Source organism: Schistocerca cancellata, chromosome 5, assembly GCF_023864275.1.
Source record: "Schistocerca cancellata isolate TAMUIC-IGC-003103 chromosome 5, iqSchCanc2.1, whole genome shotgun sequence".
NCBI classification, from domain to species: Eukaryota; Metazoa; Arthropoda; class Insecta; order Orthoptera; family Acrididae; genus Schistocerca; species Schistocerca cancellata.
The window spans coordinates 564,531,739-564,556,694 of record NC_064630.1 but is presented as its reverse complement, the minus strand read 5'-3'; the positions used below and the strand labels follow the sequence as shown (position 1 = coordinate 564,556,694).

General features: G+C 42.9%; 1 protein-coding gene across 1 annotated transcript in view; it reads right to left on the bottom strand.

The window, feature by feature from the left end:
- The window catches only part of LOC126188232 (uncharacterized), a 67,849-nt gene that overhangs the window by 28,177 nt on the left and 14,716 nt on the right, over positions 1 to 24,956 (bottom strand). Inside the window, exon 3 of the mRNA XM_049929784.1 lies at positions 7,116 to 7,468. Coding sequence (XP_049785741.1) covers positions 7,116 to 7,468 — 353 coding nt within the window. The remainder of the gene's footprint in view (positions 1 to 7,115; positions 7,469 to 24,956) is intronic.

Below are 24,956 nucleotides of genomic sequence, written 5' to 3'. Positions count from 1 at the left end.
AAAACCAAATTATCATTGGAACACTTCTAATTTCTACATTCAACATTCATTGCCTTCATCACTGCAAATGTTCCATGTCCAACAACAACATGCTTTCACACAGAAATTAAAAAACACTGACTTTTTTAATACTTTTTCTCCCGAAACAAAACTTTTAGAAGTCATGTTGAGTGAGGCATATCAGTTCACTAAACTCTCACCTACGTCCTTTTGACAACTTTTTTCTGTTTTTGTATGAAGAATTCCGCTCCAACAAAGGCATCACTAATACAAACATCATTTGACTGAGTTTCCTCCCTTCAGTATGGTGTAGATCACATTGGAAAATGGCCTTACGCATGCCACCCCCCCCACACACAGGGTGAACATTAATAAAACCAACAAACTACAGGCATGGATTCCTGACTGGAAAGGGAGGAAAAAAGATCCGTTGAATATGCGGAGGGGAGGGATAGAGAGAGGGAGAGATGGAGATGTATGGTGACAGGGGGAAGAGGAGATGGACAGAGAAAGGGGGGGGGGGGAGCAGAGGACAGACAGAGTGGGGAAGAGGAGATGGAAAGATAGAGGGTAGGAGGATGTGGAAAGAAAGAGAGGGAGAAAGGGGCAGAATGAGAAATGCAGAGAAAGAGGCAGAAGAGAGAGGGGGGAGGAAGACACTGAAAAGAGAGGGGGAGGCAGAAGAGAGAGGGGGAGGAAGAGGCAGAAGAGAGAGGGGGAGGAAGAGGCAGAAAAGAGAGGGGGAGGAAGAGGCAGAAAAGAGAGGGGAGGGGAGAAAGAGGCAGAAGAGAGAGGGGAGGGGAGGGGAGAAAGAGGCAGAAGAGAGAGGGGAGGGGAGGGGAGAAAGAGGCAGAAGAGAGAGGGGAGGGGAGGGGAGGGGAGGAAGAGGCAGATGAGAGAGGGGGAGGAAGAGGCGTATGAGAGAGGGGGAGGAAGAGGCACAAAGAGAGAGGAGGAGATTACTGTTTAACGTCCCGTCGATGACAAGGTCATCAGAGATGGAGCACAAGCTTGAATTACAGAAGGATGCAGAGAGTAGAAACCATTCCATCATTCGCCATAAGCGATTTGGGGAAATTATGGAAAACCTAAATCAGGACGGCCGAGTGCTGGTTTGAACTGATGTCCTCCTGAATGCAAGTCCTGTGGGAAGAGAGAGAGGGAGGAAGAGATGGACAAAGAGAGGAGAGCAAGAAATGATGGACATAAAGAGGGGGCAGCAGTAAGCATTCAGGGAGAGGGGGGTAGGAGGAGGTGGGCAGGGGGCAGGTGGAAGGATGAAACAGACAGGGAGAGGGGAAGGAGGAGATGGACAGAGAGAGCGGGAGGAGATGTGTGCAATATATACAACATACAAGTGTGCAGGTAAAGCTGCAGGTAAATGGCTAATAATAAGTAAAAAAGCAATGCACAATCATTGCTTCCCCTTAGACAATTTTTTCAATAATATAAAACGTGTCTCATTGGAAGTGCATGTCTGGAAACTTCTTAGAATACAAATTTCCAGTCATCAAAGGTTACCAAATTCTTATTTACCACTTATGGAATAAATACAATTCGTGATCAAGGGTATCCAGACACCCCCAAAAACATACGTTTTTCATATTAGATGCATTGTGCTGCCACCTACCGCCAGGTACTCCATGTCAGCAACCCCAGTAGTCATTAGAGATCGTGAGATGGCAGAATGGGGCGCGATGCAGAACTCGCGAACTTCGAATGTGGTCAGGTGATTGTGTGTCACTTGTATCATATGCCTGTACGCAAGATTTCCATTCTGGGATGGCGATCGCATCTTTCAACACGATCGAGCACCCGTTCATAATGCACGGCCTGTGGCGGATTGGTTACATGACAATAACATCCCTGTAATGGACTGATCTGCACAGAATCCTGACCTGAATCCTATAGAACACCTTTGGGATGTTTTGGAACGCCGACTTTGTGCCAGGCCGCACCGACCGACATCCATACCTCTCCCCAGTGAAGTGGAAGCTGTTATCAAGGCTAAGGGTGGGCCAACATATTGAATTCCTGCATCACCGATGGAGGGCGCCACGAACTCTTATGTCATTTTCAGCCAGCTGTTCAGATACTTTTGATCACATAGTGTACTTTGAGAAACAGCAACCCCCCTTTTTTTAACTAAAGCATTTTAGAACCTATGGGCTATTACTACCTTATTCTGTTCAGGAGTCCTTTGATTGTAAATGTATAATTACAGATTCCAGGCTTGTTAATCTTCAACTCTCTTTCAAAGTCCTCTTCCTGAATGTTTTCAGCAGGTTTTTCAGTATGCCCACACTGAAGGGCTTGCATTATATATTTCATCAAGCACAAGTAATTCAGCATTTGCTATTTCGAATGTTTTGTTTTTAACTGTTACATAGCCTCTAACCTGTGCCCTAATTAATTCAATCCGATTTACAGGTAGTGATATGGTAGAAAACACAAAATTGTGTGATATCATTAACATGCAAGTTTTCCTGCGTAATTTGTTCAAACTAATGAGCTGTAACAAATGAATGATAATTTGCATTGTTCATTACATATGACTTATTTCAACGGACGGTATGGTATGAATTGTTCAGTGAACCACTTCTTGAAAGTGACAGCATTCATTTACGAATGGTTCTCTCTCTTGTTTTAAACCTAAATACAAGTTTGCTTCCAGGAATAAAACAAAATGAAGAACAACAATGGAACTTTTCCTACGGGAGTTTTAAAACCACCAGTAAGATTACTCATTTTCCAGCAGGTTTCCCTAGACTGATACTTGGTGAACCACATTTCATCAAGATAAAATATTGTTGAACCACCTTATTTTGTCATCTTACTCAGAAATGTGGCTTGTGTTCCTGCTATGTTACTTTGTTCCATTAAAAATTTTCTTCCATAATTGCTTTTATTATATTTAAAAGCAAAGTCTTTTAAAATTATTTGATTTGAGAAAGCACCATTTTTATATATAATATTCTCATGCATTTATGAACATGATAATGATAACTCATCTGTAAACAAGTCTACAATGATGTGTATCGAAACATCCTTGTCAAAATCATTCAGGTCTCTTGTGATGTGAGTGCTTTCCGGGCAACATGAAATCAACTTTCCTCTTGTTCCCGAAATTTCAGGCAAACTGCATGGTGTCAGTGACTTGCTGCCACAATATTTTGGTGTAGAGTCTTCTGCCCATCTTCAAACGTTGAAAGTACACTGAGCTCTGCAATTTAAGACTCCACCAGCAGACGTACGGTGTACTCAGTTGTTACTGCTCACGCACTGCTAAAGCATATGCACTTCGGATGCAAGTGCACTGCTGAGAGTGCCCTTCATGGCACAAACTAACCTCATCGATATAACAGCAATCCTCTTCACATGGTAAATTCGCAGCATGACACCGTATATACATAGCATGAAGTTTTTCTTACAGGATTCCATGCATTATCTCAGTTAGGGCTGCCTTCATGGTTGCTAATGGCTCCATTCATATTTCCACTGATACACCAGTAACAGAGTTCCAAAATTTTGAAGCAAGGACAGCAATTTTCGTTTCATTATATTTCATCAAATAACTAGTAGATATACAGTCTGTTGTGATGACAGATTCGCTGGCTTGGAGGAGATGAGTATGCCCGTGATGTTAAACGTTCCACTCCTAATAAGTGCCTGTTGATTGCCCTATGTGACTTGCTGCACTCACACGGAATCCTATAAACATCTGCCTTGCACAGCTTTATGTTGTCTTTGACTATTCCAAAAGATCTTTGATGAAGGACGAAAGAGCGCTTTAACCCTACGTCTTAGTACTCTGGCTATTTTTTGGAGAAATATTTCTAGTATATGGCAGGTATGCTGTTGTCTTGAAAGCTCCATCCTCTTCCTTATTGTGTCATTTGTATGTTTGTTGCACTTCCTGTATATGCTGAGATGAATATACATTTTACAGGAACACAGTATGGAAATGTTCCAATTCCACTTGCTGGTTATAAGTATCTGTAATGGTATGGGCTCAGTGAATTGAGGTCTTCAAACACCTATTGTTTGTGCTGGATAGTGGCAAATAGTTGCCTGTAAATAAAGGTCTGTACAAGGGGGATTTTGCAAGACAGAATGTCCAAGTGTACCACTGCTCTTGCACTAATGTGTCAAAAATGGCAGACAAACTTCTTTCTCCAGCTCCATAGTCAAGTTTATGTTCTCATGTATGGAGTTTAGATGTTGAAGAAAACCGTCCAAAGCATGACACCAAACTATACAGGTATCATCAATGTATTGCCACAATTCTGTTGGTTTTAAAACTGCTGAAGTGAGTGCCAGCACTTCAAACTCTCCAATAAAGAGGTTGGACACTAGAGGTGACACGCAAAGGACACTCCATGATGACACTGTCAGATTGTTCATACAACTGGTTGTCAAATAAAAGTTATGTCAAGGGGAGAGTGCTCAAATAATGTTATGTCAACACCAAACATGTTGCAAATGACATGTAGTGAGTACACCAGAAGCACTTTTGTAAAAAGGGAAATAAAATGAGACTGGCCAATACATCATTGCTTTCCAGCTTAAGCAACCTTAAGTCAGCTGATAAAAGCAGTCAAATTTTTTATGTGATGTGGACACTTGCCTACAATTGGTTTGCATAAAGATACCAAATACTTTGTCTAATTTATAGGTGACTGCTCCAGTATTGCAGACAATGGTTGTATGGATAAACTTACTTTATGGATCTTAGGCAGTCCATGCTGCCTAAGGGAACTGAACTATGTGGTCTCAATCCCTTAAGGACTTCCTTTAGATGTCAAAAATTCTGCATACCTGTCTCTTTCAAACCAGCAGAACACTGTATTTCTACTGGCAATTCAATGAAAAACAATGAAACAAAATTTGTGTCCTATACTTCAAACTTCTGGAACACTTATCAACAAAGCAGTGGAAATATGTGTGTGCAAAGCCCTTATGATGAAATGTGATGGTGCCCAGGCAGACACTGCACAGAAACCTGTCATAAAATATCTTTGTGCTCTTGTAGTTGACATTGCTCTGTGATTTTACTGTGTGAACACAATTTATCCGATACTGATGAGGCAACCATTCAATAAGGAGAGCACTCACAGCACACCAATGACAGCAACATAGTTGCTTGTAGAAATGTTGGGATGCTGACAATAAGCCACTCACCCGTGAATTATTTAGTCATGAAATATGCCAGAAGTTGAAAAATCACACTGTTTGTAACATTCATTTACCCCCGGGCAAAACACTTACATAACTTGAGATGACCACCTTAATCCACTGCACCACTTGTTATGCTTTTGCAGTATGGTGTGCCACTGGTATTCTCAGCAATAATCTATGGCAATACACACTGTTTGGCCTACGTAAATCACGCAAAACTGGCAGAGGATTTGACAGATGCTGGATTTCCATAGTCCAACTATGTCCTTGACAATGTCAAGCGGAGTCTGTTTTATAGCTGGTGGACAGAAGACAGTCTTCACTTGATCTTTCCAAAGAATTCGTCCAATCTTTCAGGATAATGCACCACAAAATAGAGTAAATGTGTTGATCATATCCTCCCAAGGTTCCTCTTCTTTTTCCGCCAGCTTCACAGTCAGTGTAGAATGTAAACACTCCTAATTTGCCACTTTGTGTAACCACTTCTGCAGAACTCTGCCCTCAGGTGTTCATCAAGATCTTGGTTAATGTTCTCATTGTCAGTGAATGTGCGAGCTCTATGTACCAATGTTTTGGTCATGTCATTCTTCTGTGCTTGGTGGTGGCAGTGGTCCACATTTAAGTGTGTGTGTGTGTGTGTGTGTGTGTGTGTGTGTGTCATAATATACCCTTCCTTTTACCAGGACATCCAGAAAGGGGAGCATTCCATCCACTTCAACTTCCATGTAAAACTTGTTCTGACACAAGGGCTAGGGGTATCCTTCAGCTATTTAGCAAATGAACACATTGGGGCACCAATGATGTTCAAAATGGGTCTTAAAGGCACCCCATCTTTGAGGACCTTGGAGGTCAATAGTCTTGATGGCAGCTGAAACACAGACACTACTTGGTAATGTCAAGGACGACAGACTACGGAAATCTGGAGTCTATCAAGTCCCCTGTCAGTGTTGCATGACTTACACAAGTCACACACCAAAGGCACAACAGACTGAAGCAGCATACCAAGTCGGCTGTTGCAGAGTATTGCCTATCGTGATTACACGGAACGGATTATGATGCTACCAAGGTTCTGAGACTGTGTTATTAAAAATCTGTCGAGATTCCAATGAGGGAACCACTGAGCAATTGTGACAGTAGCTATATCCTCAGTAAACTCGGGGAACCCACACTGGGTCTGATTTATAAGAGGAAGGACATATCCCACAACAAACTGACTTCGGTGGCAGGCAGAGGCAGAGTGGAGATGCCACCAGCATGCATCCCTGGGGCGGACCCTGTGCGTTGTAACAGAAATTAGTGGCAGTTACACCATGATTCTTACTGCCACAGTGTGTGCAGTTGAGAAGACAACACAATGGTACAACAGCTATTAAGTTATTTGATTCTGAATTTGTTTTCTCATTTAAATATGTTTTTTTATAAGTACTGCACATAAATATTCATTTCAGTTTAGTTAATTAGAAACAGTATCACAATGTGCTTATGGTTGCATCTTTGTCCCTACCACCAGAGATGATAAGCCAACCACTCCCACACAGTAACTGACAGCCAGTGCAGAGGAGAAGATCCTACAGACGACTGTTGCTATTCTCTGTCCTCAACTGAATTACTTATTAAAAATATTTTAATTCAAAAATAATTTAATATTGTTGAGTTAATTAACTAACATGTAATGAGATTGTGAATCAGTATGCTAGTTGACATCTTACTGACCAGATCTGTTGTGTATTTGTTACTATGTAGTATAGTCAGCAAGAAGTGAAGATTATTTTGTTCAACTTCTCATTCCAGAATCATACAGTGATTATTTATTTTGCAAGAGCCTCCTGAAATATGGAATAAAAACTAAAATGAAATGTTTTCCAAAACTACGGACACGGGAAATTCACACAGCGGGGATGAAATAAGAATATTAAGAAGGATGAGTACTGTTTTACCTGTTAGAATTATGTGGGGCAGTGACTGATGTAAACTGTTCCGCAGCATTCTTGACATTTGCACTATTATCCCATTTTCCATTTGTAGTACTTTCTGAATGATGTTTTTTCATTTTCCCATGAATGGGTGCCTTCTTACTTGCTTTTTCTTTCTGGCTCAACTGTCCATTAATTTGACCACATCTCATATCATCTTTTTCATTTTTCAATGGCGTTACAATTTGCTGAGAGTTTGTGGACTTATCACTAATTTTTGTGTGTGTCTTTATTTCTGCTTTATGTGCATGCTCAGATGGCTTCTTCCTCTTGAACTTCGGAACCTGGCCAGTGGAGCTCTCATTCTTTCCAATTACCTGGAAAGATGAAACACAAATGATACTGCACTATTCTTAATAGTGATATAAAAATGAATGACATTAGCACCAAATCCACAATTTTGGGGTCCCTAGACTAATTGGTGACCGTTCTAATGATATTTATCCCCTTATAACAGGGATAATAGTGGAAAGGACATAACACAATAATAATAATAATAATAATAATAATAATAATAATAATAAAGAATGGATTTTAGTATTAAATCCATAGTTTTTGAGATTATATAAATTCATGGTGATAGTTATGATCAATTTCTAACCTGCTAGAGGTAGGGGTGGATGGAGGTGTAAATTTAATGAAAAACAACCATTGTGCTGAATGTACAATTTTTGCAGCTGCTATTTTCAATTGGATTTTTAGTCCCACTTTTGTTACACATATCTAAAAATATTAATTATAATCAAGTTCAACTGTATTAAAACTGTAGTGATTTTGTAAAAGATTTACTTTATAACTTGTGTACTGACCTTGTATTTAAAAAAATGTTTAAATAAAATAATTATGAAAAGGATAATTGCTACTCTCCATATAGTGGAGATGCTGAGCCTCAGAGAGGCACAACAAAAAGATTGTCAGCAAGTATGCCAATTCAAATGAAGCCTTACTTGCTGACAGTTTTTTTGTTGCGCTTATCTGTGACTCAGCATCTCCGCTATATGGTGAGTAGCAACCATCCTTTCCCTAATGCTGTCATTATTCCATCCTGGATAAAATAATTTTGATTTTGTACTGTAGCCACCTTTGACTCTTTTTCTTGTTAACAGAAGAGTGATAACGAGGCAACAGCAAAATGAGTTTTGACCACACAGAAGACAAGATACATTATATCCCTCTTTATTTCATATTACATAAAAAAAGGTCTACCTTGTGATGCCAAAACTTTACGATAAATGTGTGGATAGTGGAGGCATAGGCTGATTGGACACAATCCCGTACAGAGGAATATAATGATTAGAACTCTCTAGCACCTTTTAAAGTAACAAATATACAAGAAATCATTTTTCCATGCCTTTAGAGAGAGATAAGTAACCATGCAACACTAAGTAATCAGCCAATATAATACATGGTGTCCACATGAAACCTCCCTGATTTCCAAATGCAATTAAAAAACTGTTAGACGCAGATGCTTGTGATTTGTGGCATCGTGTAAATCAACTCAAAAAGTTTTGTGTAGGTTGTTTTAAACACTAGCTTTCACTTTCATTACCAGTAATGACCACACCTCAATAGAGGGCCCAATGTGGTGTTATGGTACTGGAAACAAAATCAAACATTGCTGTTCAAAGAAACTTCCGACATGATTTTCAAAGGAACCAATCAGATGTTACGATGGTTAAGGCTTTGTATGACAAGTCTCTCATTCACTTGTTTACAAGCCGCAGCACAAATCATTATTCTTCCACACTTACAAAGATCAAACTGCAAGAAGTGAAACAACTCACAGCTTCACAATGTTTTTGCTATGATGGACTGGATCGAGCAAAACCCTAAGTATCTAGGATATGATGTTTTCTCTGATGAAGCAACATGCCACACATGTAAGAAGATTAAGTTGGCACACAATTCACACCTGAAGTTTGAGAAACCTCCACAGTTTTTGGGGATATGTCACAGACTGATAAAAGATGAAGGTGTGGCATGCGCCAGTGAAACAGCACAGTTGGACCATTTTTCATCATCAAAGAACATGTAACATGAACCGTGTATCTGATGATGCTTTAGCTGTTTAATGTCCCTTGGCTTCTTCCCCTTCAATCAAATGCGGTATTTGTAATACTGTGATAGTAAGATACTTGCATGTTACGTGAACCAGTTTTCAGCAGTTATGACATCGTCAGGTTCATGTAACAAATAATAAATATTATAGAATATTACACCGTGTGTGTTTCTTTTACAGTAGTCAGATACCTTTTGGACTTCTGCAATTTATGTTAGGGGAGAGTCAATGGGATGCCAGTATGATGAGTGGAACTGTGGGCCAGTGTGTCCCGCAAAATGTATTTGCTTGAAATTATAAGCACAGTCTCTATGCAAATAAGAAGAAAAGCTAAATTCCGTATCAAGCATTCTGTCACCAGAAGTGTTACGTGGAACAAAAATATGTTGATTGAAATGTTGTTTTCTAAAAGTTTATGACTCCAAATATTCAAAGTAAGGAGTGACTTGATACATGATGATTCAGATCTTGCTCCTCCGCATCGATACCTCACATTTTGTAGTGAACAAGTCTGCAAGAGAGATACAGTATGAGCACTAGCACTTTAACAACAACATGTTGATTAAATCCTGTTTCACTGAGTACATCATGTGTGTGTGTGTGTGTGTGTGTTACATCAAAGTCACCATTTCCTTTCCTCTTATACGCTGGTGAATACATTTGAGGGATAACACATCAACATCTGTATTATCTTATTTAACAATATCGCTATTAACTTACAGTGTATTTAAGCCAATATGATGATTTGCTCAAACTACTCATACCGTGTTTACCGCCAGATGGAGTTGCTACCCAGTACGGATCTTGCAACATATCACAGAAAATAAGAATACAATGTCTAAGAATAAAACTAATACCAATGTCACACCTGGTAACTTGTGGCTTAGAGGGGACATCCAATACTGTCTGTAACAGTAAAGAATTGTAATTTTGAAGAAGATTACTTTTCTCTACACATTCCCTTTTCCTGCCGTGCAATTGATACTAATAGGTACTATGTACCTTGTAAAATACACTGATCTGTATGTAATTGAGCTCACAGTCTTTAATCATATACTTACTGTTGTAAAGGACATTAATCATATTCCATTTAAGAAATTCTCATGAATACGATTACGCTGATCACAGTGTGGATGAGTGTCATGTAACTGTGAGTTTATAATACTTGTTCTGTCAGATGCACAATAAAAATGCAACTATTATCACTCTAATAATTAGTTAAATATGACAACAACTAATCCCTTATTCTGTGCAACAATTTCTGTCAAACGATTAACAGTGTGATCAGCTGAGTTTTTACGGAAGGTTCATGTGATAAGCAAGACTGTAATTTCAAAGCAACAGTGCTAATCTGAAGAGTGAGAGAGCTCTTTTTGATTTCTTTTTACTAAAACACTGGCCATGGTTAACTGAAATCAATTTTCACCATAAGAAATTTCTTAGAAACAATTTTGTTAATAATTATTGAACTTCAATTATTCTGAAACTTTCATATGGCAGCTGGCACACTGTCTAATGATGAGTACATGTAGCAGATGTCTCACTGCACCACAAAGTTCCACAACCAAGTTGTACAGTTTCTCTGTAAATGAAAAGATGAAAGTGAAGTACTTAGCCGAAGTTACGGTTTATTTAAAACAATACTGTGGTATTTTATACCTCCACAATATTATGTTGCCAGCCAACACATTTGTAAGTTTTACAAGGTTAGCAAATATAGTTCTGGTTTTACGCAGTCCATTTGTAGTGTCCCTCTATAATTACTTTGTGCATAGTTCTTGTGTCAGAGAGATCAGTTACAAATTTTAGCTTGCCATGCACTCTATTAGAATTAATGCCTCACTTTTTTTTTCAGTCTCATCCTTTGTAATTTTTTTAATTTTTTTATTATTATTATCTGTTCTGTATCTACTGTTTTCAGCATGTAAATATACCACAGATTAGCAGAAGAATAATTATTTTTATTTCAACTTTATATAGTGAAAATTCCAAGGACCACAAGCACTACCTTTGATTCTTCAATAATTAGTTATCTTCAAGGTGCTATATACTTTCAACATATGAACTGTTGTGGGAACACTTTCCTCATCCAGTTAACCATTTAATTTGATTGGTTACTTTACCCTTCCACAATAAAAAAATTTGAATGTTCATGAATCGAGACTATGTTCCCGGTGAAACTAAAACCTCCCACAGACTGAATTTTATGACCGGTACTGTCCGACCAAATAAATCTCTAAAGAGTGACTCACCATTTAGATGTAGCAGTCTCAATTCAGATCATACTCACTTTCAAAACTGCAACACATTCTCATTCCGTATCAATAATTCCCATATATTACCATTTTTGTAGTCCAGAGAGGGTGTAAGAACAAAAACATCACCCTCATTAACAACCAAAATAGTATGTGTTTTTAGCCTCGTGGTAACAATAGGTTTGGCTTTTGTAGATACCTGTCACAGCTCTTCCCTGTGGCCAGCTCCTTGGCTTTCATTGATAACAGCCAGCATGGATTTTCCGCCCAGCTGTGCCTCTCTCACATCTGTATTGGCTCCAGTTCCCTTTCCTCTTTCTTGTCTAGCACACAAAACACATACATACTTAAAATTTTATTGCTAAGAAAATATAAATTAGTCCTTTCCTTTTGGTCGGTATTGGATATCATGTGATAACATTATACTTGCGACTACCATGACCAACGACCACAGGAACACTCCACTTTGCCACATCACAAAAAAGATAACATTTAAAAAATAGCACTCCCCAGAGAAGTCGGAGTAATCTGCGCTGTTTTAAAAAGTTTTTTGACTAAATTTTACACATTTTTCATTACTACAGGAAGTCGTGTGGATGGGCTGTCAATTTTCCAGCAGCACAGTGCACCACCACACTGGAGGTTACATGTTCATGACTTCCTGAAACATTTGCACAGTAATCAACAGAGCATGATGGACCAACCAAGTGGCCACTAATCTCCAGACATGCGCCCTCTGGATTTCTTCCTGAAGAGTTATGTGAACGACACTATGTGCCAGGGCTATACATGACTTATCGATCTCAGGAGAAGAATCATGAAGGCAACAACCTCCTTTAGCCCAGACGTGCTTGTACGCAAATGGGTTGACAGAGTGCTGTCCATAGATTTTATGGTTTATGAAAGGAGCCCATGTAGATATTTACTCAACTTTTTTGTACAGGAGTTGCTTTAAATGATACTTCAGACTGCAAGTATCCAAGTCTCTCTCTCTCCCTCTCTCTTCTTTAACTCTGTCTTTCTTTTTTTAAAAAAATTGCATTTGGAAATAAGGGAGGTTTCATTTGAACACCCAAACATTTAATGATTTGCTGGCAAGTATTAGTGGCAATCTCATATCTTTCACAAATGATGTAGTTAGGAACGAGGAAATGCTTTCAAAAAAATTGCTGAAATATTCAGCCAGTTGCCAAACTGGCAACTGGTATTAAATGCAGAAAAATTATTAAGCATTTCCCAAAATATAAAGATACACTAAATTTCAATTATAGGATTAGTAAATACATGTTAATGTGACATGGCAAATTTGCCCATGATAATTCATGGGCAAATCATAGCTCTACTGGCAGAACACCGATAAACTTCAGTCTAACTACAAGCGAGACTGTTTCATGAAAGATCTGTACAGATTATACAAGAGCTCTGACACAGTGTGAGTGATCCCAATAAATTGTAATTAACAGGTGGAACTGAGCACATACAAAGAAGTGAAGCAAAAAGTTGCAGATTTGCCTAACTTGAAGGCGAGAGTTACACAAATTCTGTACAGGCAAAGAGAAGAAGTAAATTGAGTGACATCTCAACATAAGGTGAAATAAAATATTAACTTTAGCTTTAGTCTTATTTCAACAAGCATCTCTTAATGGGGCATGAATGAGAAATGCACCTTAAACAAATGGAGCTCAGTTGGCTTCTCATAGCGTCAGGCAATTCTGCATTTGGTCATGCAGTTTGATGCTTTTGCCAACAGGAATCACTGTTTGGAGCATAAATAACTGGTTCACTGGTTGTGGAGATTAAAGGAGCAAACAGCGAGATCATTAGTTCCTCGTCCATGAGATACTACCAGGAGTTTGTGACAATGGCTAGAAACCTAATACGTTTGTGATACTATACAGACTGTTAAAACTGAGATATTGAATGCAATATTGAGGCTAAAGCTGAGAAATAATTGCCCGGGATATAACAGTATGTGGCCTACACCATTTTGCATGCCAGAGAGCAGACATAGGATCCGCAGGCCTCATATGCAGAGAAAAGGATCTCTCTTATGTCTGACAATCCCCCTCCTCCCAAATCCTCCACCCAGCCATCATATTGTTAAGGATGTAAATGGAACAAACTCTCTCAGAAGAGAGGGTGGGTGTGGGAGGAGGCAGGATCAAGGGCCACCACACTCCAGCTACCTTTACGTCAACCTGCAGGCAGTTTAAAACACTTGATCTGACAACGAAAACCACTTCCTAAGGGGAAATGACGAACCGGTTTAAATGTTTGTGTGTTGACCACCAACACTGGAGGCACAGAAACTGGAAGACCATGATTGGCACAGAAAGCCAAGAGGAGGGGCCATTCCACCAGGGTATGAGCTACTGTTGGTAAGGAGCCACAGCACAATGTGAGGATAGTTCATTACAAAAGATAAAACTATGGGTTAATCTGGTATGACCAACATGGAGGTGACACAGGACAGTGGATTCCTTCCAGGAGGAACAGAAGTAGAAAGACATGCAGCCATAGATTTCTTAACAGCACCAACTCTATTACAATTCGCAGTAGCCCATCTGACACAGTACCATCTCCGAAAGAGTAGAGGCCTCACCTGCACCCACAAATCCACTCCCTGCATTGTAAAATTGTAGTTGGGACAGAAACAGCTTCTCTGTCCACCCGGTCAATCAGTTCATTCCCCAGGATACCTACCGGTACATGAAATGGGACCCACAGGAAGAAAATTGAACATATAGTATGAGTCAGGTCAGCGAAAAGATCTTGAGTAGCAGTTATAACATGTTGACTAAAGTAATAAAGTAATATCAAACAGTAGCTTAGAGACTGTTCTAATTCATGGTGTTTATACTACACAAGGAGAAGTGCATGTAAACACACAGGGAGCACTTTCTAAGAAGGTAGGCAGAGATCCCAGCAGAGTGTCTTGAGAAGCATTCCAGATGGGGTAACCCATCATGAGAACAAGCATCAGGAGGTCAACACCCCCTCCCCCCCCCCCCCCCATATGAAAAAAGAATTCAGTAAGTCACGTGATTACGAAATTCTCATATAGTGATTGTGCAAGAGAGCAATAGTTGGTACCATTGGAAATGAAGAGATAGGCTCCCCACATCACGAGAGGGGACTAGTCCATAAGGCCCCCCGGGGTCGTTCTACTCCACAATGATGTAATGGATCCAACAATTTCAAAGCCAAAGGTGCAGCTAAGCCATAAAGCAGGCAACTACAGTCCAGTCAGAATGAGATGGTAAATACAAAGATGATTAGAGTGATCCACTTCCCAAGAGATGTGGGTGAGGAATGTTATGCTTCTGCATGCAGCTACTGTCAAGATGGTGAATATGAGGCAGCTATATCAGCTTTATATCAAAGAGGAATTCCAAAAAATGGAACTGTGCAATAATTTTCACATGCTGCATATCCAAGTAGAGGTCTGGGTTGGGACAAATCTTGGTACAAGGACTGAAACACATGATCTGTGTTATCATGGAAGAAACTGGAAGCCAAGCGAAAGGGTTCAGAGCAAGGTCCTTTGTGTGGCTTCTTGTAGATGGTGCCAACCAATGGGTACAGACTGAGAGCAATACCAAATGCAACATTCATCGACATATATTGCTTGGGTAGCCACTGGTCCAAAAGAGTCTGAAGGAGTTCCCAGCCTGTTAAATGTTTATTACATAATTAATGTTTACTATAGATAAAGGATGGAGGGATGTCTTCAACTTATATTTTTTGCATTCGAAGGTAGTCAGGTACAAAGGAGGAGCCAACACTGTTTCAAAGCGGGTTTTAAGGTATTCAGCAAAAAATGACACATGGAGAAGGAGATCTAGAACAGCTGTATATCCCTGGCAGCCCAGTAAACTGTGGAGCTTCGCCTACACCTGAAAAGAAAAGATATTTCTTCTCAAGGAGGTGACATAGCACTCAGTGTTCCTTCTTAAGGAAAGCCAGTGTGAAATTTGGTCCATCAAGCAGTGACAAGAAAGTGATAGGATCACTGAGAAGTGATCATTACCACAGAGATTGTCATGTAGACACCGCTGAAGTGAACCACAAAACTCAGGATAGAGATTGTAACGTTGATAACTGAAAAGGTGTAAGGGGTGACACTAAAGTGGCTAGGGGTATCTTCAATGAGAAGACACAGCTTTAGTTCAGAAAAGAAGTTAATCAGCAGGCACTACCTGATGATGTGTTACTCCCTCACAGAGAGTGGTGATTAAAGTGGCCATCTCAAGTGCCCTGCTCTGGGGTAAGTAGACACTGGCTGGTGTCAGGTCGCTGCTCCGTAGATTGACAAGGAGACAGTTCCCTTAACGAAGGCCTATTAGTGGTATACATTGGAGGAGGATGCCACTTTTCCGGCCAAGTGTGGGGAGCTGAGATCATCAATCATGGTGCTGCAGGACTCACAAGAAGGGAGGACCTACCTCCTCGATGGGATAATTTACTCGTGCGACTATCAGGTATTGACACCAAATGAATGGACAAAATAACTACTTCAGGTACTGCCAATGACCTAACCACAGTAGTGGCAATATTCAATACTAAGGGGATGGGAGATGAGTGATTGTACTTTGTCTGCATTTCAAAATATGAGAGGCAATCTGATACCTTAAGTTCGTGGATTTTACGTTATTTAGCTAAGGTAGCACACTTTGGGTACTAAGGAGGGCAAACATCTACACAGCTGCGTTGATTGTTTACGTAATGAGTTTTCATTAAGAGGCTGACCACAGCATTCACAAACTGGGTTGTTCGAACAACAGGACGATATATGTCTGAAGTGTTGGCATTTAACCAACAGCATCAGAGAGGGAAATATGAATTCATATCAGAATGGCAGACCAAGATTTTAAGTTTTCCAGGAAATAAATCCCTCTCAAAGGGAGGATGAATGCTCTAATGTCGGCCTTGTTGTCTGGCCTCCACATACGCAACATACAAAATGGATCCCTTGCTTTTTGAAGTTTTTGCGTAATTCCTTATCAGTGTGCAGTGTTAAGTTCCAGTGAAAAATTAAACACTGTACCATGTTTAGGTTGTTATGGGGTGTCTTGGTGAGAGTGTCACTAAGTTTCTAGCAAAAGAGTAGCTCCTAGGACTGAGTAGAAACTGCTGAATTAAGACAAAACCACTTCGTTGCTTACTTAGAGGAGAGGTTGCTACAAATACATTTTCTGGGTGCAATTTAGAAACTGGCGGTGGGAGGAATAAGTTTCTGCAGTTCATTTCATCATGCTTTCCTCCTACAGAGTGGCGAAGAAGGCAAAGTTCTTGGCCTCATAACGAACTGCACTGAAACAATTTAATCTGCCTGGAGCGACTGTTGGAGCCTTCCAGCCATCAGCTGTAATATTAATTCTTTTCACTGTAGTAGTTGACCCTCGTGATGCCACCTACTGTAGCTGAGGTCTCTTCTTGCAGGTGGCACCCAGCCAGAGCAATGGTCACTTGCCTTGATGGGACATTGATGGGAGTCCCTGTGCCTCTACTTTAGGCATGTGTGGGGAGGTAACAGTTTGGGCATCAATAGTACGATCCCTGCACAGTCACAGGACTACCACCATATGGGTACCTAAAGATGCCCCAAATGGACTGGCTGTAATTTTTGAGTCACATTTCCATACCAAATTATCAAAAAGTGGAGGTGAAACCTGGCGTGGGGACCAATAAAAGTTAATCAAAATAAGTGTTATAATATTAAAAGAAGCATAAAAGTGATACTCCACGTCCCACAAACAAGTTAGGTTGTCAAAATGGAATGTGCACAGGCTGAGTACAAGAAAAGATTTAGTTAGAGAGCAAAATTAAAGAACCGGAAAATATGAAGTACTGCAGTGGCTCAGCACCCTCGATCATAATGCATGTACTCAAAAAACAGTTGCAACCTCCTTGAGGAAGTATGAACAACATGCGGGACTCAAGTGACCTGAGCTCAGTTGGTTTCTCACAGCCTCAGACAGCACTGGCTCTAGTTATGCAACTTTAGGCTTTTGCCAGCAGGCATCATTCTATAGACACTAATATCATGTATGCCTCACAAACCGAGTAAATCAGCTGTAGCTGGATGTAGTGAACAACACGGTCAGAATATAAATTTTGCTAATATTTGCCTTTTATGAAAAGAATTGTATCAATGTAAGCAAAAAGTCAGATACGAAGTCAAAATTATCAAACACATGATCAGTTTTTTTTTTCTTTTTCTTTGTGGTTGTAGGGCGCAAAACTTCTATGGTCATTAGCGCCCAGCCCGTGACTTAAGACAGTAAAAAACCGAAATTGAAAACCAGCAGCAATGGGAACAAACTCATAAAATTGGAGAAACTAAAAGTAGAAAGAATGCGTAAACATCCACTACAGACAGGGGGTGATTGTCCCCAAAAAAAAAAAAAAAAAAAAAAAAAAAACTTCAAATGACTGACGTCATTTCACTGTCACTAATAAACTGCAGAACGCGGTCGGCTGAGCGCGTGTCATCTGCTAAAATCGACGATAGATCAGGCGATAGCTGTAGACGGGAGCGTAACGGATTAAAATAGGGGCATTCAATTAAAAGGTGTCTGACCGTCCACGGCTGAGAGCAGTGGGGACAGAGTGGAGGAGGATCACCGCTTAAAAGATGTCTATGGCTAAAAAGACAGTGCCCTATCCGGAGTCTAGCTAAAATTACCTCCTCCCGACGACGCGTTCGGGAGGAAGAGGTCCAAGCGCAAGGAAGGGCTTTCACTTCCCGCAATTTATTACGGGGAAGTGTTGACCAATGCGCATGCCATAAATGAGCAACTTGGCGACATAAATCGCTCCGTAGATCGGTGAAGGGAAGCGACTGAATAGCTGGCCAAGGAAGAGAGACTGCAGCCTTGGCCGCCATATCGGCCGCCTCATTCCCACAGATACCAGCGTGTCCCGGGAGCCAGAGGAACGCCACCGAGACGCCCCCCAGGTGGAGCAAGCGCAGACAGTCCTGAATCCGGTGGACCAGAGGGTGCACAGGGTAAAGAGCTTGGAGACTGAGGAGAGAGCTGAGAGAATCGGAGCAGATAACGTATTGTATCGGCGGATGTAGTGGACAGCCTGGAGAACAGCGTATAGCTCCGCAGTATAAACCGAACACTGGTCGGGAAGTCGAAAGCGATTTGGGGTGTCGCCAACAATATAGGCACTCCCTACACCTAAGGATGTTTTCGAGCCGTCGGTGTAAATAAATGTGGCGTCCGTCATTTGTGCACATAGAGCAGCAAATGCCCGACGATAAACAAGTGTAGGGGTACCATCCTTGGGAAATTGACAAAGGTCACGGAGCAGGCAGATCCGGGGACGGAGCCAAGGCGGTGCTGTACCCCAAGTTGTCAAGGTTTTCGGAAAGCGGCAGGAAAGAGAATGGAGCAATTGACGGAAGCGGACTCCCGGGGGTAGTAGGGAGGAGGAGCGGCCTGCATACCCTACATCAAAGGAGGCGTCGAAAAAAAGGTCATGGGCTGGATTAGCAGGCATGGAAGACAGATGGCTAGCATAACGACTCAGGAGGACTGCTCGCCGATTGGACAGCGGAGGTTCAGCAGTCTCAGCATAAAGGCTTTCCACAGGGCTAGTGTAAAAAGCTCCAGACACTAAACGTAATCCACGGTGGTGGATAGAATCGAGACGCCGAAGAATAGACGGCCGAGCAGAGGAGTAGACTATGCTTCCATAATCCAATTTCGAGCGCACTAAGGCGCGATAGAGGCGGAGAAGGACCACTCGGTCCGCTCCCCAGGAGGTACCATTCAGGACACGGAGGGTGTTAAGCGATCGCAGACAGCGAGCCGAAAGATAGGAAACGTGGGAGGACCAGCACAGTTTTCTGTCAAACATAAGACCCAAGAATTTAGCGACGTCTGAAAACGGAAGGTTGACAGGACCTAGATGTAAGGAGGGCGGAAGAAACTCCTTCCGTCGCCAAAAATTGACACAAACGGTCTTACTGGGTGAGAAACGGAAGCCGGTTTCGATGCTCCACGAGTGGAGGCGATCAAGACATCCTTGAAGACGTCGTTCAAGAAGGCTGGTCCGTTGAGAGCTGTAGAAGATCGCAAAATCGTCCACAAAGAGGGAGCCCGAGACATCAGGAAGGAGACAATCCATAATTGGATTTATGGCGATGGCAAACAGTACAACACTCAGCACGGATCCCTGGGGTACCCCGTTTTCTTGGGAGAAAGTACGGGAGAGAGTAGTGTTCACCCGCACCCTAAAAGTTCGCTCTGCCATAAATTCGCGAAGAAAAAGGGGCAGCCGGCCTCGAAAGCCCCAAGAGAACAGTGTGCGAAGGATGCCTGTCCTCCAACAGGTATCGTATGCTCTCTCCAGATCAAAAAATATTGCTACCGTTTGGCGTTTCCGGAGAAAATTGTTCATGATATAAGTGGAGAGAGCAACAAGATGGTCAACTGCAGAACGATGCTTCCGAAATCCGCATTGGGCTGGTGTTAAAAGACTGCGGGATTCCAGCCACCAAGCTAAACGGTAATTCACCATACGCTCCAAAACCTTACAGACACTACTCGTGAGAGAAATGGGGCGATAGCTAGAGGGGAGATGTTTGTCCTTTCCAGGTTTCGGAACGGGAACGACAATAGCTTCCCGCCACCGTTTAGGAAAGGTACTGTCGGTCCAAATTCAATTATAAAGGCGAAGGAGGTAACGCAGACTAGGGGTTGGTAAATGCAGCAACATTTGGACATGGATACCATCCGGTCCTGGGGCGGAGGAGCGAGAAGATGAGAGGGCATGTTGGAGTTCCCGCATGGAGAAAACAGTATTGTAGCTTTCGTGATTTTGGGAGGAGAAAGCAAGAGGTCGCACTTCCGCTGCACGTTTCTTCGGGAGAAACGCTGGCGGGTAATTTGAAGAGCTCGAAATCTCAGCAAAGTGCTGACCCAACGAGTTAGAAATTGCGACGGGGTCCACTAAGGTATCATGCGCGACAGTGAGCCCAGAAACCGGGGAGAAACTAGGCGCGCCTGAGAACCGTCGAAGCCGACTCCAAACTTCCGAGGAGGGAGTGAAAATGTTAAATGAGCTAATAAAGAATTTCCAGCTGGCCTTCTTGCTATCGCGGATGACGCGACGGCATCGCGCACGGAGCTGCTTATAGCGGATACAGTTGGCCAAAGTAGGATGGTGACGGAAAATGCGAAGAGCACGTCGCCGCTCACGTATGGCGTCACGGCATGCCTCGTTCCACCAAGGAACTGGGGGGGACCGGGGCAATTCGGAGGTGCGTGGTATTGAACGTTCCGCAGCTGTAAGGATAACGTCGGTAATGTGTGTGACCTCATCGTCGACGCTGGGAAAGCGACGGTCATCGAATGTCGCGAGAGACGAAAAAAGTGTCCAATCGGCTTGGGCAAACTTCCAGCGTCGCGGGCGCATATATGGCAGTTGAGGCTGCAGTCTGAGGACACATGGAAAGTGGTCACTCGAGTGTGTATCATCAAGGGCGAACCATTCGAAGCGCCGAGCTAGCGGAACAGTACCGACCGCAAGGTCCAAATGAGATAAGGTTGTCGTGGAGGCAGACAAAAATGTGGGGACCCCAGTGTTGAGGCAAACTAGATCCGCTTGGTGGAAGACGTCTAGCAATACGGAGCCACGTGGACAAGGGTGTGGAGATCCCCAAAGCGGGTGGTGGGCATTGAAGTCCCCAACCAGCAAATAGGGGGGTGGAAGCTGACCAAGAAGATGAAGGAGATCAGCTCGTGCCATTGGTGTGGACGATGGAATGTATACAGTACAAAGAGAGAACGTGTATCCGGAAAGTGAAAGACGGACGGCGACAGCTTGGAAGGAAGTGTTTAAGGGGATTGGGTGATAATGGAGAGTATCACGGAGAAGAATCATGAGTCCTCCATGGGCTGGAGAGCCTTCAACAGAGGGGAGATCATATCGGACAGACTGAAAATGAGGGAGAACAAAGCGGTCATGGGGACGCAGCTTTGTTTCCTGAAGACAGAAGATGACCGGCGAGTAGGAGCGTAAGAGGACCGACAATTCATCCCGATTGGCTCGAATGCCGCGGATATTCCAGTGGATAATGGACATGGGGTGAAAAGAGAATGGAGGAATGTGACCAAAGTTGCTGTCAACTCAAAGACTGCTCGGAGCTAGCAACCGACAGCATGGAATGGCATTCAGCTGAAGGCAGAAGATCCTGATCCATAGGTTGGTCAGGAGCAGTCCCTGCCACCAGCGATCGGCCGGTTGACCGGCCACCAGCAGTGCGCCTCGGCGACACAGAAGATGGCCGAGGGCGATTTCCGCCAGGTGGTGCTGTAGAGGGGGCACGCCTTGGCGGAGAAGGAGAGGAACTGGGTTTCTTTGTAGCCTTCTTGGAAGAATGTTGTTTAGATGAAGGAGGAACCGATGGTTGTGAAGTTGCGGTATGTAAAAACTCTTCACGAGTATGCTCTTTTTTCGAAGACTTGGCGTCCGACTTTTGGGCTCGAGATGTAGCCGAACCTGACGAAGGGTGAGCCATAGAGTGGGCAGGCGAAAGTGGTGAGGTTGAACGAGCGATCTTTGCGCTGGCCGATCTGACGACCGTGGTACTAAAGGTGAGGTCGCAAGTCTGCGTGGCCGCCTCCTTTGTTGGCCGAGGAGAAGCAAGGACAGTGCTGTATTTTCCTGTCTGAGGCACGGTGGGCTTGCGACTGGCGAATAATTTTCGAGCAGCAAAGGTCGACACCTTTTCCTTCACTCTTATTTCCTGGATGAGCTTCTCGTCCTTAAAAACGGGGCAATCTCGAGAGGAAGCAGCGTGGTCACCCATACAGTTGATGCAGCGAGGGGATGGAGGTGGACAAGCACCCTCATGGGCATCCTTGCCACACATAACACATTTGGCTGGATTGGAACAGGACTGGCTGGTGTGATTGAACCGCTGACATCGATAGCAACGCGTAGGGTTTGGGACGTAAGGGCGAACGGAAATTATCTCATAGCCTGCTTTGATTTTCGATGGGAGTTGAACTGTGTCAAATGTCAAGAAGACAGTGCGGGTTGGAATGATGTTCGTGCCAACCCGTTTCATTACTCTATGAACTGCCGTGACGCCCTGCTCAGACAGATAGTGCTGAATTTCTTCGTCAGACAATCCATCGAGGGAGCGTGTATAAACGACTCCACGCGACGAATTCAAGGTACGGTGCGGTTCCACCCGGACAGGGAAGGTGTGGAGCAGAGAAGTACGCAGCAATTTTTGTGCCTGGAGGGCACTGTGTGTTTCTAACAACAAGGTGCCATTCCGTAATCTGGAACAAGACTTTACAGGACCTGCTATTGCGTCGACTCCTTTCTGAATAATGAAAGGGTTGACCGTGGAGAAGTCGTGACCTTCATCAGACCGAGAAACAACAAGGAACTGTGGCAACGATGGAAGAATCGTCTGTGGCTGAGACTCAGTATACTTACGTTTGTGAGCAGACTTAGTGGAAGGTGAGGAAACCATTGCGGAAGAATCCCCCATGATTACCGGCGTCTCCGATGGCGCGCTCCTCCCTTGTGGGGGCCCTCTCTGAGGGCACTCCCGCCTTAGGTGATTGTTCACACCTCAGGTCACACCTCCCGACAAACGGACGGAGGGACCAATCGGCATGTTCGGAAGGTATCAGCTCGGGTAATCACCCCTCCCTGGGCCTGGCCGTTACCAGGGGGTACGTACGTGTCCTACCTGTCTACCCGGGGCGGGGAATTACGCGTTACCCCGTCACCGGCTACGCACGAAGGGCGTGGGTCGGCCTTCAGACACGCACAGGGAGGAAGAAAGAGAAAGGGAAAGGAAGGAAGAGAGGTCTCAAACGCCGCAGCGGAGAAAAGAGAAAGAGGAGAGGTAAGGAAAAGAGAAGGACAAAGGAAGGAAGAAGACAGAGAAGGACAAAGGAAGGAAGAAGACATAAAAGCAAGGAAGGCAAGGAATGCAGTACATTTACGAGCGTCCGTCTCCGGACGTAGGCACAAACCATACTCCCAGATGGGGAGAAAGACAAGGAAAGAGCCAGAGGTGAGGGGAGGAGGGGCGAAGATAGGGATGGGGAAGGATGCGGAATGGGAAGGTATGCAGCCCGGAAAGGAAGGAAGGCCACATTAGCTCGGGGTCCCGTGCTCGCTACGCACGTATCCACAAAAGAGTTGTGGACCCCCTGGGGGGGTGATCAGTTTTGATCATGGCAGCTTCTATACTCACAGCTACCTCCACCAAGTGGTACGAGGACGCAACAGCATACGCAAACATAAACACTAACAAGGCCCTACGAGGGTCATCCCATAAGTATCCGGCCTGAGCGAGAGATGATCGAGAGATGGCAGTCATCGTTGAAAAATATCTCTGGATTAGTAAGTATACAATCTATAAAGCATATGTTTCAGGTTTGAAGACGCCACATTGTTTAGTACTTGTTTGGCAGCCATCAATAGTGAACATTGTGAGTGAACTTGTGTAGGCTAAATGGAGAAAATCGGTCATCGTTATGTGACACATATTTATTTATTTTATTTATTTTTTAAGGCCTCAGCACAACCAATTTTAAAGCTGAGCTACATTCTACTTTGGGAGAGTCTGTTCCTTCAATGACAACAGTAAAATATTGGGTAGCTGAGTTTAAACGAGGCTGTATGAGCTGCCAAGACAAACATCGCAGTGGTTGACCAAATGAAGTGACAACTCCAGAGACGGGAAGAAAATCCCACAAAGCGGTACTGCATGATCGCCAACTGAAACTGCGCAAGCTAGCAGACTTCGTAGGCATTTCAAAAAGTGTGGTACATCGCATATTATCTGAAAATTTGGACATGAGAAAACTGTGTGCACGGCTTGTACCGCATTTGCTCACACGAGCAAAAACAGTGTCGTAAAGATGTTCCGATTGAGTGTTAGCGAAGTTTCGCAGCAACAAAGCTTCTTTTTTCACCGTTTCATTAACATGGGTCCACTGCTTCACTCCCGAGACAAAAGAACAATCAAAACAATGGACACAAATTGACAAAGACCATTTCACCTGCAGGCAAAGTGATGGTGTCAGTTTTTTGGGATGTGTGGGGGATAATTTTCATTGACTACCTTGAAAAAGGAAAAACTATCAATGACAAGCATTATGCAAACTTATTGCAACATTTGGGCGAAGAAATCAAGCAAAAACGGCTGCATTTGGCCATGAAGAAAGTGTTGTTTCTTCAGGACAATGCACCAACTCACAAGTTCGTTATTGCAATGATCAAAATTGATGAATTAAAGTTTGAATTGCTACCTCATGCATCCTATTTGCCAGATTTAGCTCCCTCGGATTACTTTTTGTTCCAAAACTTGAAAAAATGGCTCGGTAGTTGAAGATTTTCAACAAATGAAGACGCAATGTCAGCAGTTAATGGCTATTTTGAGGAGTTAGACAGTCCTCATTACAAACAGGGTATCAAAATTATTGAATATCGGTGGGAAAA